A 15119-nucleotide genomic window follows, 5' to 3' on the forward strand; every position below is an offset into this window, starting at 1 on the left:
TCCAATATTTGTGAAATTTGGACAGATGATGCATTGCAGCAATAAAAATCTGTGATAAGCTCATCAGTTGACTGTGTCTCATGGAAAAGATTTTTTCAGAGCATATAATTTGGAGAAAACTAAAATTTACATTAAAAAGACCGGCAAATTCCATGGCATAAAATAGTTAAATATTAACAATTTTGACAAATCTTGTCCAATATTTGTGTAATTTGTATATATCATGCTTAACATCAATAAAAATCTGTAAAAAGCACAACAGTTGACAATGTCCAATGAAAAAGATTTTTTCAGAGCATATAAATGTGAGAAAACTGAAAATGACATTGAAAAGACTGCCAAATTCCATGGATTAAAATAGTTAAACGTTAATATTTTCACAAATCTAGTCCAATATTTGTGAAATTTGTACAAATAATTCCTTAGATCAATAAAAATCTGTGATAAGCTCATCAGTTGACTGGGTTCAATGAAAAAGATTTTTTTTTTTGGACAATATATTTGAGAAAACTGAAAATATCACTGAAAAGACTGCTAAATTCCAAGGTACAAAATAGTTAAACGTTAATAATTTTGACAAATCTTGTCCATTATTTGTGGAATTTGGAGAAATGATAATTTACAATGATAAAAATCTGTGATAAGCTTATCAGCTGACTGTGTGTAATAGAAGTGTAGCTTATTGACAATTTGTATGAGAAGACTGAGAATTATCGAAAACATTTTTTTTTTCAATTTCACAACATCTAATTAGCTTCATATTAAACATCAAATGTTATGATTTGAGTTTGTTTGTGTAAGAGGTGACAAATTACCCATAATTGTCCTCTGGAAAACAATATATACCCATTCAAGACTTCTCCTTACTACCAATACCAGATGCAGATTCCTCCTTACAATTTGTTTTTGGAATTGGGGTTTAGCACACCATTTGACAATGTGCCAAAGCTTGCCATATACCATCTATTGTAAACATGGATGACACAATCCATTGCTCTTGCTATTGTCTTTTGCTGCCTGTTTTTTCTATAGGAATTGGCCATGACCAGACAGGAAGTATCAGTTCACCAAAAAAGCCCCCACGCTGTATGGAAAAGGTCACCTGGAAGAGAAATGTACAATGTATTTAAAAAAAAATAAAATGGAAATTAAATTTTAAAAAGTGATAAATTTATCAGACTAAAATAGCTAAACATTATTTATTTTGATAAAGTTGGATTTAAAAGTTGATTGTGTCTAATGGAAAGGCTCATCTGGAAAAAGAACAGTAAGTTTGAAAAAAAGTGAAAATATCGCCAGTTTTCAAGATATAAGGGATAGAAAATTTGCAAAGCTTAGTTCATGGTGAAAATTAGGTCAAAGGTCAATTTCAGGATCACAGTTAGATTGGCAGTATATGACATCCTATTCAAGTTCAATGAGGGTAAGAAATACTCCCCCTTAATCACCAATCATGAAGAATTAAAACAGGTCAATCACCAATCACGAAGATATATTCAGGTCAATCACCAATCACGAGGAATTAAAAGCTATCGCCATTCATCAAGATAGAAAATTGCTATACTTGCAGGAATGCAAAGAATTCATAACATTCCCAGAATAATTTATTTTGTGTGTTGAATGACAGGAATCGTCTGCTTAGATCTCGAGTTATTCAGCCATTCTCATTGGTCAGGATTCCCGTGACAGAGACTAAGGTGATACAAATAGAACCAGAACCTAGCGAACTACTCTCATTGCCACTTTTCTAACTGCCTTGTTTGAAGAGTTTGTTGAATTTATCTCTGTGAATGATCGCCCTACAATCATGATACAAAGTTTGGGACTTTCTAGAACAAATTCCTGTAATGCTAAACGTTTTCACAAATCATGTAGATTTGGAAGGGTAAATCATGAATCATGTTGATGAATTTATACCAAAAACGTGGAACAAAGAAGTTCCTGAATCACATTTCACGCAGAATATTGGGCTCAAATAATGCAACACACTTGAAAAATAAGGCCAATTGCGCATAATGCAAAAGGTATTAATTATGGGTGTATCTTTGCCAGTTTTGAAGATATGAAGATCGGAAAACTTGCAAAGTGCAGTTCATAATGAAAAGTAGGTCAAAGGTAAATTTTAAGGTCACAGTTAGATTACCAGTATATGACTTCCTATTCAAGTTCAATAGTAACTATGGGCGTATCTCTGCTAATTTTGGAGTAATTCACATTTTATTTTTACCACTGAATATTGCAACATTATATTTTTTCATATAGCGCAATGAAAAAAACACGTCAAAAACAAAAAAAAAAAAAAAGGACACCACCTCCAGTATTGCACTTGACATGTTCCACCAAATGCAAAAACAAAAGGTCTCTAGCATTTACGGTTCCAGAATTAGAGTTTTCAGTTTCTGTATCTAATGGCCGCTTCTCCCATGAAGATGTACTGATTGACCCCAAACTCCCAAAGATGAAAGGATTGTAACCAGTCCCTGATTGTAACCCCTCACCATAATATGAGAGATTAGGTCTGTGTAGTTTCTGAAAATTGGTACAAACAATTTTTTTTTTCAGAAAATCCCCATCGTTAGAAAATTTTGGCCTGTTTGACCTTGAAATGAAGGTCGAAAGACAAATCCAGGGGCAAATATGGAATTTCCACAAATAACTTTTGGTCAGACTTCTGTAGTAATTTTTCCAAATATTCCTTCGGTTTGGGAGATATTTAGCATTGAATTTTCAAAAAATTTGACAAGGGTGCATTTCAACGAGCACCACGCCCAGGCCAATGCACCGACTGAGACAAAAAATACCAGGGGGTTCAAGTTGAGATTATATGTGATCTAAATCCAAGAGATGTGGACACATGCAGCTCCTTGCAGTATAGGAGGAGAAGCGGTAGTGGCGACTTGTATCCCAAGACACCCTGCGGAGCCAACAGAGCCGTACAAGATGGGTCAGGACTAACACCATGAGTAACGCCAGCATATACGCTGGTGGCACTAATTAAGACAAAGGTCAAATCCAATGGCATATTTTGAAATCTCCACTTATGACGTGGTAGCAGACCTGGTGGACGGGCAGATCTGACGGACGGATTGGGTCGTAACTAAAACCATTTGTACCAACAGCACCATGTTGGTAGTATAATTATCATAAATATGCACTGATCTGCCTCAGTACAAAACAAAGCCACTTAATAAATTTAAAGTAAAACAAAAATATGGCTGTTATAAATGGGGTGAACATCACAAAAAAGGACATAAAATAATAATTCTGCTGATCTTCAAAAGCAAACTGCCTCTTAACCAAACAAAACCACTCAGTAAATTTAAAGTAAAACAAAAAAAAATTCAGTTTGGCTATTATGAGGCTAATGTCATCAAAATCGTGAAAAGAACCAGAATAATATTACCATTAATGTAAACTGATCTTGCCAATTTTTAAAAGCAATGTGCTTCTTTACCAAACAAAGCCACTCAGTAAATTTAAAGTAAAACAAAAAAATGTTTGCCAGTTATGGGATGAACGTCTTGTGTCGGACAGCAACAGCCATGATGACAGCAACTACCTATGCAGACAGATCAATCAGAATATATATGACATACGTAAAAATGAAGCTTAACAGCTGTAAAAATCAGAAATAAGCTTATCACTTTTCTAATGTCTAGAGTGAGCATTACCAAAAACAGATATCATTTCAATATCGTGATAAATTATTCAGTCTAAAATAAAATATCAAATGTGATGTGATGTGGTGATGTGTTTTTTTTTTCTGTTCATGTAGGAGATGGCAAATTACCTATAAATGTTATTGTCATTTGGAAAATAATATATACCCATTCAAGACTTCTTACTACCAATAAAAGATGCTATCTATTTTTCTATAGGAATTAAACGTGCAGAAAGGTAGAGTCAGTTCACCAAGCCACCATGCTGTATGGAAAGGGTCACCTGGAAAAGGAGACAGAAGGACGGATTTGTGAAGGGACATTGTCACATCATTTTATAAAAGACAGAAGCCTGAAACTCAACCAAATCAAGGTGTAAGGAAAAAAAATATGATGTACTGACAGTTGTCTAACCTAATAAATATAACAGGGATCCATGTTGAGGACTGAAATGTGACAATTCAGTTAAACGAGACAGCAAAGCTGATAAATATACAGACTTGAAGTAGTAAACAATGGCAGTGAACAAAAAAATACATATAAGGCACTGCAGTATAATCAGTAATACTTTTTAGTAATGTACTGTATCAAAATATATAGTTATTGAATGAAGAAAAAGGTGATTAGTATTTTGTATTTACCTGCATTACGTATGACTAGCAATAACAACATATATTTCTAAACAACAAAGCATTTATTTGCCCGAGTAATAGCATCAAGAGCAGAGAGAGGGATGTCAAATTCTGAGTTCAAAGAGGTCAGTTCCATGTGTGTCCAACATTAGGGATGTTACCAATCACAGTGATTGACAAGGAGTTTCAGTTCCATAAAACATTCACTAACTGCTTGTGTCAGTCCAGGAGAAATAGAACAACTGTTACCTCAGGTCACAATGACATGATCATGTCCATGGGCTGTTGGTATACTGCTCTGTGTGAGACCAATGGTGGACACACATGGTATACTAATATGTTCAATTTAATGTGGACATTCATAATGTGTCAGTAGCATAGTGCTTCAGGTCCCTAATGGGAGTTCAAAGTGACAACTTGATTACATACATAAAATGCAACTACACTTAAAAAAACTTACATGTGCAAAGAGAGATGTTTGTTTTATACACTGAGATAAAACAGACATGTTCTACTATATCAGTGACATCATAAACTGTATATATAGTGATCCAGATATATTTACCTGTGGGTGCTGGTGTCACAGGTATCTGTACATAAACATCTTTTACTATATCAGTGACATCATACACTGTATATATAGTGGTACTGATATTTACCTGTGGGTGCTGGTGTCACAGGTGTCTGTACATAAATACCTTCTAATATATCAGTGACATCATACACTGTATATATAGTGGTACTGATATTTACCTGTGGGTGCTGGTGTCACAGGTGTCTGTACATAAATACCTTCTAATATATCAGTGACATCATACACTGTATATATAGTGGTACTGATATTTACCTGTGGGTGCTGGTGTCACAGGTGTCTGTACACTGGGAATAAAAGTAACAGGACCTCCTGGCGGCTGAACCCCTGGGATGAAAGTGACTGGGGCTTGTGTAGTTGGTGTTCCTAATCAAAAAAATAAATAAATAAATAAATAAATAAATAAATAAAAAATAAATAAAGCTCTTTTTCTATAGCTTGGTGCCCCTTAAAGCTACAGTTGACACTTCATTTGTCAGTACAGTATATTTTAACTTTTTTTGACTAGGTACAGTATATTGTAATTTTCTTGTATGTTTTCTAGGTTTTCTTTGCAGGCCAAGAGGTTAGCTTTTTCCAACTCAATCACCACATTTTATATGATGTCACTGATATAGTAGGATTTAAATAGGCTTAATTAATCACCATATATTGAACCTGATTAATTCACACCAATCAGGAAAAACAAGATTTTGTAATAGCTGATCACAAAATCACTGAAGTCGAAATTTTAAATATCTGAGTGGTCAGCCCACTCTGTTATGACCAAACAAGTGCATTTGTACGGAATCGATTCTCTGTAAAAGAACAAGAGTACACATGTACAAGAAAGTTTTCTGATGCATTTTCATTGACTGTCAGTATATATTTGACATTAAGGCCACAATACGAAGGGGCAGCATTTATCCCCCTTTTTTCACCTAAAGGCACGATGTAGATGTTATGTGACATGAAAAAGGTAAATTTAACTGATGGTAAAGGTATTTAAGAAAATCTTATACATGTATATGAAACACCATAAAGAGAAATAGCCCAAGCTACATTTTTGTAAATTTTGTATTGATCATTAAATTTGAAAAAAGGGTCCTTTATTATTGCAATCTTTGCCATAAACTTTTTAGCTTTCTGGCCAATTGCACCACCAGTTTCCTGAAATCTACTGGATTCACTGAGGTCCAAGTAAATTTTTGAATAGACTACACATTTTCACCTATTGCATTACTATTTGTAATAACAAGACACGGATTTTGTCACATTTTTTTTAGAATCATCATATAACAGTTATATTGAATAAAAAATTAGATCAAAAGTCACCTGGGGAGATAAAACAGTGTTATAAGTTTTACATTGCAGCAATTTTTACAAAATGTTTAAAATTTCATTCAAAAATTTTAAAATAGCCCATAAGGCCATATTTGACAATCATGCTGCAACAGATGGGTATGGAAGTTTTGTTACTATGGAAACACATTCTAAGAAAGATATAATTAAAGTTTTCTAGGCACGTGATTTCCTACTTTTCCACTCACATATATATATACACATGTATATATTGTATACCTGATCCCGCCAGGTGTCCAGGGGGGGTTGTGCTCAGGTGCTCAGTGGGGGGGGGGGGGGGGTGGGGGGGGGGGGGGGGGAACCCCTATCTCAAACAATTAGAAGAGAAGTTTTCAAAAGATCACCCAACAATTCTGAAAATAAATCGACACGGCATTAGCTGACAGTGGTGAAAATTTGTAAAAGTCGGGGGGGGGGGACCGGCCCCTATCTTAAACAATTAGAAGAGAAGTTTTCAAGAGATCACCCAACTATTCTGAAAATAAATCGACAGGGTGTTTGCCGACAGTGGTGAAAATTTGTAAAAGTCGGGGGGGGGGGGGGGGGACCCCTATCTCAAACAATTAGAAGAGAAGTTTTCAAGAGATCACCCAACAATTCTGAAAATAAATCGACAGGGCGTTAGCTGGCAGTGGTGCAAAATTTCAAAGTCGCTTTTATCCGGGAGATTTGGTTACCTGTACGGGTGACGGGGAGATTCCTTCTGTATTCAGGAGACTCCCAGATTATCTGGGAGAGTCGACATGTATACAACAAGCCCAAATGAATGTCTCCCAGACGACTTTGATTTCAAGAAAACTTAGATGAATGAACACCGTTCTGTGTTGATTAGATCTATGATTTTGTAGAAACAGAATGAAAGACACGAATGTAGATAAGATTTATCTGTTATCAAAAACTATAAGTCTTAGAGCATTTATCAGAAGGGAAGCAAATAGTCTTTATACTTACCCAATAAACTAAAATGCACTCCTTTTCGATTGTGTTAACATGTATTCCGCGCTTTCCAATCCCGAAAAATCTTCACTGAATCTTTGAATATGTAAGGCGAGGTGCCAGTGGCAATTGAATGGGAAAGACGGCATTTTGTTACGTAGTAAATAATCCTAGATATATTCCATAACGTGCGTAATGTTTGAAAATAGTATTCCGATCCGAAAGAACAAGTCTGTTGATGAAAAAAAAAAAGACCCGCAGTGAAAACGCAATCAACATATCTGTCACAACTAACACACTATATCGGAGGAGAATCGGGGCACATCAAGCGCATCCCAGTTCAAGCTATTTCGGCCAAGAGTCTAGATCTTTTGATTTTTAGTTCAAATATAAATTGATAATATATTGGTTGAAAAGAATTTGATTTTATAAGCATTGTTATTCATTATTTAAAAGGAAGGAAGTTATTTTTACACTCCTTTTTTATTTCAATTTTCTCAGACGGTAGGCCTATATGTAGGCCCTATCTGTCTTGTTTGAGTTTTGATAGCAACAGCACTGTCCTCTCTACGTAACTCGTTAATGCGTGGGCAAGGGATGGAACAGCCTTATTTTGTTAAGGGTATATTTAATGAAATAAACCTACTGTCCCACACAACCGGCAGTTTTACAGAATTATTAAACCCCATTCTACCTGTCATTCAGATATTGTCTTGATTAAATTTGGTTAGATAAGAAAAGGAAGACAGAATGTGGCCCTCAATGTTCTAGGTCATTTCTGAACTATGCGCGGAGCCTGGAGAGCTATAACAAAGCAATCAAATATCAACTAGAAAAGCACTCTGAGAGCGCAGACCTCCGCCATGGCTGCAATTTTTGATTTGTATTGATTATTGATTGGTTATTGATCTGGATCACCACCAAAAACTAATCACTTCTAAGTGACCTACCCTGAAAATTTCATCAAAATCGGTCCATAACTTTTCGAGTTATGTTGATGATTGATTTTTAATTATAAATTGATTATTGATTCGGATCACCACCAAAAACTACTTCTAAGTTAACCCATTTCTGACCTAACCTGAAAATTTCATCAAATTCGGTCCATAACTTTTTGAGTTATGTTGATGACAAACAAACAAACAGACAGACAGACGGGTGAAAACATAACCTCCTTGGCGGAGGTAATAACGTTCAGCAGACGAGATCAATCGGCGCTCATTAGTTTCCGTTGTCTGCGGACAAAGATCAATAACAACGAAGGCCGTGGGGAGGGGCAGGGACGTGGAAAAGGCCGTGGGGAGGGGCAGGGACGTGGAAAAGGCCGTGGGGAGGGGCAGGGATGTGGAGAAGGCCGTGGGGAGGGGTACAGACGTAGAGAAGGCCGTGGGGAGGGGCAGGGACGTGGAGAAGGCCGTGGAGAGGGGCAGGGACGTGCAGAAGGCCGTGGAGAGGGGCAGGGACGTAGAGAAGGCCGTGGGGAGGGGCAGGGACGTGGAGAAGGTCGTGGAGAGGGGCAGGGACGTAGAAAAGGCCGTGGGGAGGGGCAGGGATGTGGAGAAGGCCGTGGGGAGGGGTACAGACGTAGAGAAGGCCGTGGGGAGGGGCAGGGACGTGAATAAGGTCGTGGAGAGGGGCAGGGACGTAGAAAAGGCCGTGGGGAGGGGCAGGGATGTGGAGAAGGCCGTGGGGAGGGGTACAGACGTAGAGAAGGCCGTGGGGAGGGGCAGGGACGTGGAGAAGGGCGTGGAGAGGGGCAGGGACGTAGAGAAGGCTGCAGGGAGGGGCAGGGATGTGGAGAAGGCCGTGGGGAGGGGCAGGGACGTGGAGAAGGCCGTATGGAGGGGCAGGGACGTGGAGAAGGCCGTGGGGAGGGGCAGGGATGTGGAGAAGGCCGTGGAGAGGGGCAGGGACGTGGAAAAGGCCGTGGGGAGGGGCAGGGACGTGGAAAAGGCCGTGGGGAGGGGCAGGGATGTGGAGAAGGCCGTGGGGAGGGGTACAGACGTAGAGAAGGCCGTGGGGAGGGGCAGGGACGTGGAGAAGGCCGTGGAGAGGGGCAGGGACGTGCAGAAGGCCGTGGAGAGGGGCAGGGACGTAGAGAAGGCCGTGGGGAGGGGTAGGGACGTGGAGAAGGGCGTGGAGAGGGGTAGGGACGTAGAGAAGGCCGTGGGGAGGGGCAGGGACGTGGAGAAGGTCGTGGAGAGGGGCAGGGACGTAGAAAAGGCCGTGGGGAGGGGCAGGGATGTGGAGAAGGCCGTGGGGAGGGGTACAGACGTAGAGAAGGCCGTGGGGAGGGGCAGGGACGTGGAGAAGGCCGTGGAGAGGGGCAGGGACGTGCAGAAGGCCGTGGAGAGGGGCAGGGACGTAGAGAAGGCCGTGGGGAGGGGCAGGGACGTGGAGAAGGTCGTGGAGAGGGGCAGGGACGTAGAAAAGGCCGTGGGGAGGGGCAGGGATGTGGAGAAGGCCGTGGGGAGGGGTACAGACGTAGAGAAGGCCGTGGGGAGGGGCAGGGACGTGGAGAAGGTCGTGGAGAGGGGCAGGGACGTAGAAAAGGCCGTGGGGAGGGGCAGGGATGTGGAGAAGGCCGTGGGGAGGGGTACAGACGTAGAGAAGGCCGTGGGGAGGGGCAGGGACGTGGAGAAGGGCGTGGAGAGGGGCAGGGACGTAGAGAAGGCTGCAGGGAGGGGCAGGGATGTGGAGAAGGCCGTGGGGAGGGGCAGGGACGTGGAGAAGGCCGTATGGAGGGGCAGGGACGTGGAGAAGGCCGTGGGGAGGGGCAGGGATGTGGAGAAGGCCGTGGAGAGGGGCAGGGACGTGGAAAAGGCCGTGGGGAGGGGCAGGGACGTGGAAAAGGCCGTGGGGAGGGGCAGGGATGTGGAGAAGGCCGTGGGGAGGGGTACAGACGTAGAGAAGGCCGTGGGGAGGGGCAGGGACGTGGAGAAGGCCGTGGAGAGGGGCAGGGACGTGCAGAAGGCCGTGGAGAGGGGCAGGGACGTAGAGAAGGCCGTGGGGAGGGGTAGGGACGTGGAGAAGGGCGTGGAGAGGGGTAGGGACGTAGAGAAGGCCGTGGGGAGGGGCAGGGACGTGGAGAAGGTCGTGGAGAGGGGCAGGGACGTAGAAAAGGCCGTGGGGAGGGGCAGGGATGTGGAGAAGGCCGTGGGGAGGGGTACAGACGTAGAGAAGGCCGTGGGGAGGGGCAGGGACGTGGAGAAGGGCGTGGAGAGGGGCAGGGGCGTAGAGAAGGCTGCAGGGAGGGGCAGGGATGTGGAGAAGGCCGTGGGGAGGGGCAGGGACGTGGAGAAGGCCGTGGGGAGGGGCAGGGACGTGGAGAAGGCCGTGGGGAGGGGCAGGGATGTGGAGAAGGCCGTGGAGAGGGGCAGGGACGTGGAAAAGGCCGTGGGGAGGGGCAGGGACGTGGAAAAGGCCGTGGGGAGGGGCAGGGATGTGGAGAAGGCCGTGGGGAGGGGTACAGACGTAGAGAAGGCCGTGGGGAGGGGCAGGGACGTGGAGAAGGCCGTGGAGAGGGGCAGGGACGTGCAGAAGGCCGTGGAGAGGGGCAGGGACGTAGAGAAGGCCGTGGGGAGGGGTAGGGACCTGGAGAAGGGCGTGGAGAGGGGTAGGGACGTAGAGAAGGCCGTGGGGAGGGGCAGGGACGTGGAGAAGGTCGTGGAGAGGGGCAGGGACGTAGAAAAGGCCGTGGGGAGGGGCAGGGATGTGGAGAAGGCCGTGGGGAGGGGTACAGACGTAGAGAAGGCCGTGGGGAGGGGCAGGGACGTGGAGAAGGTCGTGGAGAGGGGCAGGGACGTAGAAAAGGCCGTGGGGAGGGGCAGGGATGTGGAGAAGGCCGTGGGGAGGGGTACAGACGTAGAGAAGGCCGTGGGGAGGGGCAGGGACGTGGAGAAGGGCGTGGAGAGGGGCAGGGACGTAGAGAAGGCTGCAGGGAGGGGCAGGGATGTGGAGAAGGCCGTGGGGAGGGGCAGGGACGTGGAGAAGGCCGTGGGGAGGGGCAGGGACGTGGAGAAGGCCGTGGGGAGGGGCAGGGATGTGGAGAAGGCCGTGGAGAGGGGCAGGGACGTGGAGAAGGCCGTGGAGAGGGGCAGGGACGTGGAGAAGGGCGTGGGGAGGGGTACAGACGTGGAGAAGGGCGTGGGGAGGGGCAGGGACGTAGAGAAGGCCGTGGGGAGAAGCCGTTGGTCATTTGCCATTACATGTCATTTTTTAATCAAACTAATACGACCATTTTCTCTATTTTTTCTGAAAGCAAACAAATATCATTTTATTTGCATTTTATTTGATGTAAGAGAGGTTTCTGAACAACAGGTTAAGTAAATAATAATAATGAAACTAGAAAAAAGAAGATAAATTTCGGAGCTTGTTTATTTCTGTCATGGGGCAGTGGTAAAACAATTAAAACTTACAGTAAATTCATCAAAGAAATACCTGTAGAGTGAGGTTATCTGCTTACCCACCACCTGGAGATGGAATTTCATTAAAAGCAGGCATTTATAATATTTCTCAATATGACATTTTCATTTTCATTATTATATTCATTGCAGGGGGATTGTCCGGGGGGGGGCATCCTGTTACTTGGATAGATATTTGATCTCTTAGATTATCTAAAGACCAAGATGAATAAGAAAATTGGAAGCTTTTTTAAATTATACATCAACGAAATTGCTTTGGGAAGATAAGGATTAAGAAATGTAAGTTGACTTACCAACTCTATCATGTATGGCAGCAGTTTCAATAAAATTTTGTTCGGGACTTCCAGGCCTTATAAACGGATCAGGCGTTTACTGACACTAGCTGTAGATCTTTAGTACTAACGCCTATATTAACCACAAAACCCACGGATTAGCCAACGCACCACACAGTTATTTAGCACCAACGAAGCAAAACCTATAGCACTAACATTCATCAGCTGTGGTAGTGTTGGATAATTTGTATGTTTTGTGGTTAAAATGGGTGTTAGAGCTAAAAGATCTGCGGGTAGCGTTAGTAAAAGCAGTGGCGGATTTGGAGAGGGGGGGGGGTTCTGAAAAAAATCACACTAATATTCCCCTCTTGGATTTAGAATATTGACTAGCTGATTTATGGTGCTAAATCGTACCAAATACCAAATGGCACCGTTCGCCCTCTAAAAATACCAAAAGTTTTAGGGCCCTTCACCGGTAGAACCCCACGCCATGTAGAAGGGGGGTGTTGATTTCGCAGCCCCCCCCCCCCCCCCCCCCCCACCTTCAAATAACCCTGTAAAGATGCGAAGAGGAAATACGTCGAAGAGAGCCACGGCCCCGGAAGTATAAATTTGACTGAGAGCTGTCTGAAAAAGAAATTAAAAAACCAAGTTTTCAGCTCACCTTATCTACACCTGAATAAAGTTGACCAACCATGCTCGATTAGGAATGGGAGGAAAGAATGTAAAATTCGAACACATGTTCATTCGCCGCCAGTTTTGACTCGACTGCTGGGATTGTGTGATGGGCGGTCACACTTGCCAATACTTCCATGTACCAGTGAATAACCAGTTATCATGCACGAATGGTAACAGTTTACTCAGGGGCGGATGACAGGCCTCAGATGCGAAGCCGACCCTCGCCCCCTCCTCCATCCCCTTTGACGTGGGGTTCGGGGCCCGCTGAAGGGTACCGACAATTTTTGGTATTTTAGAGGGCGAACGGTGCCATTTGCTACGGTCTAGAACTATGATTAAGCTAGTCAAAATTCTAATACCAAGAGAGGAGTATTGGTGTTGTTTTATTCTCAGGAACTGAAGGGGGGGGGGGTAGGACCCCCCTGACACCCCCCCAAACCCGCCACTGCTTAGGCTGCAGTGTTTTGCCTGCGCTGCGGCCTCGGCCTCATTGTGACGGCACAAAATTCATGCGTTAACTGGTTAACACGCACTGCAGGAAAGGTTTCAAAAGTGTTAACTTTCGACCAGTTTGCGCTCCCACAAAAAAGAAGAAGAAGAAAGAGAAGAACCAGCCTGCCCCGTCCTGTGTTGACGTGAAAAAAGTGGGCAGGGAGCTTTTAAAATACCATTCTTTTATAGCCCGCGCTCCGACTGCCTTGGGCAGCCGTAGGTGTGTGAGGAGGGAACCTTCCCCCAATATATTTTGAAATAAGCCATTGATGTTGTGATTATGTCATGTAAATCAAATATTGGTCTTTAAAATGGAAGATAGACTGCCTTGTATGAATAAAATTAACAAACCTAGGCGGGACTAGTCTCTATAGTAGACAGCATATGGAGTACTGCTCTCTACAAAAATTGCCCCGTTCATGAGAAGACGCGTTACTGTCTACCATAAAAAGACCCAGTTCAATAATAAATGGAACGACTTTTTATATCAAGCCTGTATCAATTTCTGATTCCCCATTGAGTAAATTCTAAATCATTCTTACGTATATGGATATTAAAATAGTTTATAATAAATGAAGAGAGAGAGAGGTTGAACAATAAGAATATAAGAACAATAAGAACAATAACAAATCTTTTACATTTATATATGCGCCTTCGGACAAAAATTCATAGAATGTGCTTGATGAGGCAAAACAAAGATGCTGTTGTTAATGCTGAATTAATTTTGTTAATTAAAAAATAGAATAAAATAAATTAGATAAAAAAAAGTATGTTTTCAAGTAAATATTCGATCAAATATTAATTCTTTTACGGCGTAGCATCCATTTTATATACATGTATAATGACAAGATTTTTTACCAATCTGATGAAATACAGTATAAAATACTGAACGAACAAATTCAATAAATTAAAACAAGAATTTCAAGTCTTTGATTAAACCAGACCGATTTATTCCACTATTAGTTTATTTATTTTCACACGTTATTGAAATCTGGAGTCTTTATACTTATGAAGTACTAACAATATACAGCAGATTAAAGCTCGAAAGATGCTCGAAAGATTGTTAACTCATTGCATAAAATTGTTTTAGTTTTAATTTGGCAGTTTTAATTGTGTAGTTTATTTGAAAACAACAGTTTTCACGCACGCTCCTGTCAATATACAGAGACGGGCTACTTATTGCCTCGGCCCTTTATAAGGAACGAACAAAACCGGTAGTTTTTAATTTTACCTGGTCACTAACATCATTATCTCGGTCTTTTCTCTCCGTAGTTCATGAAAAAATGACAAGGTTTTACTTTTTATACCATCCGTTTTTTAAAAATGATCCTAAAAAAAGTATTATGTTCAGTTCGTATACGAAGTTCAGATTTCGTACGAGCACCAAGAAAGGATTATGGAGCAACAAACATCGTCAACAACGTTAATTCATGTATAGTCATTTTACATCATATCCAGAAAAAGAATGACATCTAATTTTAGTACATTTAAAAACGCCTGTGAAAGAACCCCGGATTCTTTCACGTTGTTAAATTTCAGTCTCTCGGTTGAAATAAAGAACCTGGCGTTTTTTAACGCTGCAAAAAGAAAAGAAAATAAAATGCCCCCTACCTCCAGAATGTTACGACATGTATTGTTATAGACAGGTATGAATCAAATTCAAACAGGCTAATTCAGCTTTGATGGAAGCTGTGAAGCGCACACGACTATGAATGACAGTTTTTTTTAACAAAGGTCAAACACAATTACTACACTCTTCTCTCCGAACATGTAAAAACCCCTATGTCCTTTGATTGACAAGATGCCAATCAAATTCATTAGTTTTGATAGCTGCTGTCAAGTAATAACAGCTTGATTGGCAGGTTATATAAACAAACGTCAATCACAATCATTACGTGGATCACTATAGTCGTCGAACACGTTTAGTTCAAGCTTCCTACACCCTTTGATTGACAAGGTGCCAATCAAATTCAGTTAGTTTTTATAGTTGCTTCAAGTTATAACAGTTTGATTGGCAGATTATATAAACAAACGTCAATCATCGCGCACTGTGAATACTCTCGCTGTGAAACAGTGAGTACGCCAAAAGAGAG

The 15119-nt window shown here is 42.3% G+C and overlaps 1 protein-coding gene and 2 long non-coding RNA genes across 3 annotated transcripts in view; 1 reads left to right on the plus strand and 2 right to left on the minus strand.

Annotated features, from left to right (window-relative positions):
- The window catches only part of LOC147761272 (uncharacterized), a 96466-nt gene extending 92178 nt beyond the window's left edge, over window positions 1-4288 (plus strand). Inside the window, exon 2 of the long non-coding RNA XR_015335209.1 lies at window positions 3879-4288. This is a non-coding gene — a long non-coding RNA (uncharacterized LOC147761272). The remainder of the gene's footprint in view (window positions 1-3878) is intronic.
- On the minus strand, window positions 815-12846 carry LOC147761273 (uncharacterized). The gene is made up of 3 exons (XR_015335210.1): window positions 12521-12846; window positions 5139-5249; window positions 815-1102 (listed from the first exon to the last, which is right to left on the minus strand). It is a non-coding gene; the product is annotated as an uncharacterized LOC147761273 (long non-coding RNA).
- On the minus strand, window positions 7933-11889 carry LOC147761274 (uncharacterized). The gene is made up of 5 exons (XM_087015073.1): window positions 11878-11889; window positions 11579-11632; window positions 10045-10404; window positions 9105-9834; window positions 7933-7964 (listed from the first exon to the last, which is right to left on the minus strand). Exons 1-5 carry the CDS (start codon window positions 11887-11889, stop codon window positions 7933-7935), a joined length of 1188 nt encoding a protein of 395 aa, XP_086871199.1.
- Window positions 12847-15119: the final 2273 nt, after the last annotated feature.

This window comes from Lingula anatina, chromosome 6 (assembly GCF_051362555.1).
Source record: "Lingula anatina isolate TDL-2025a chromosome 6, LinAna3.0, whole genome shotgun sequence".
NCBI lineage: Eukaryota > Metazoa > Brachiopoda > Lingulata > Lingulida > Lingulidae > Lingula > Lingula anatina.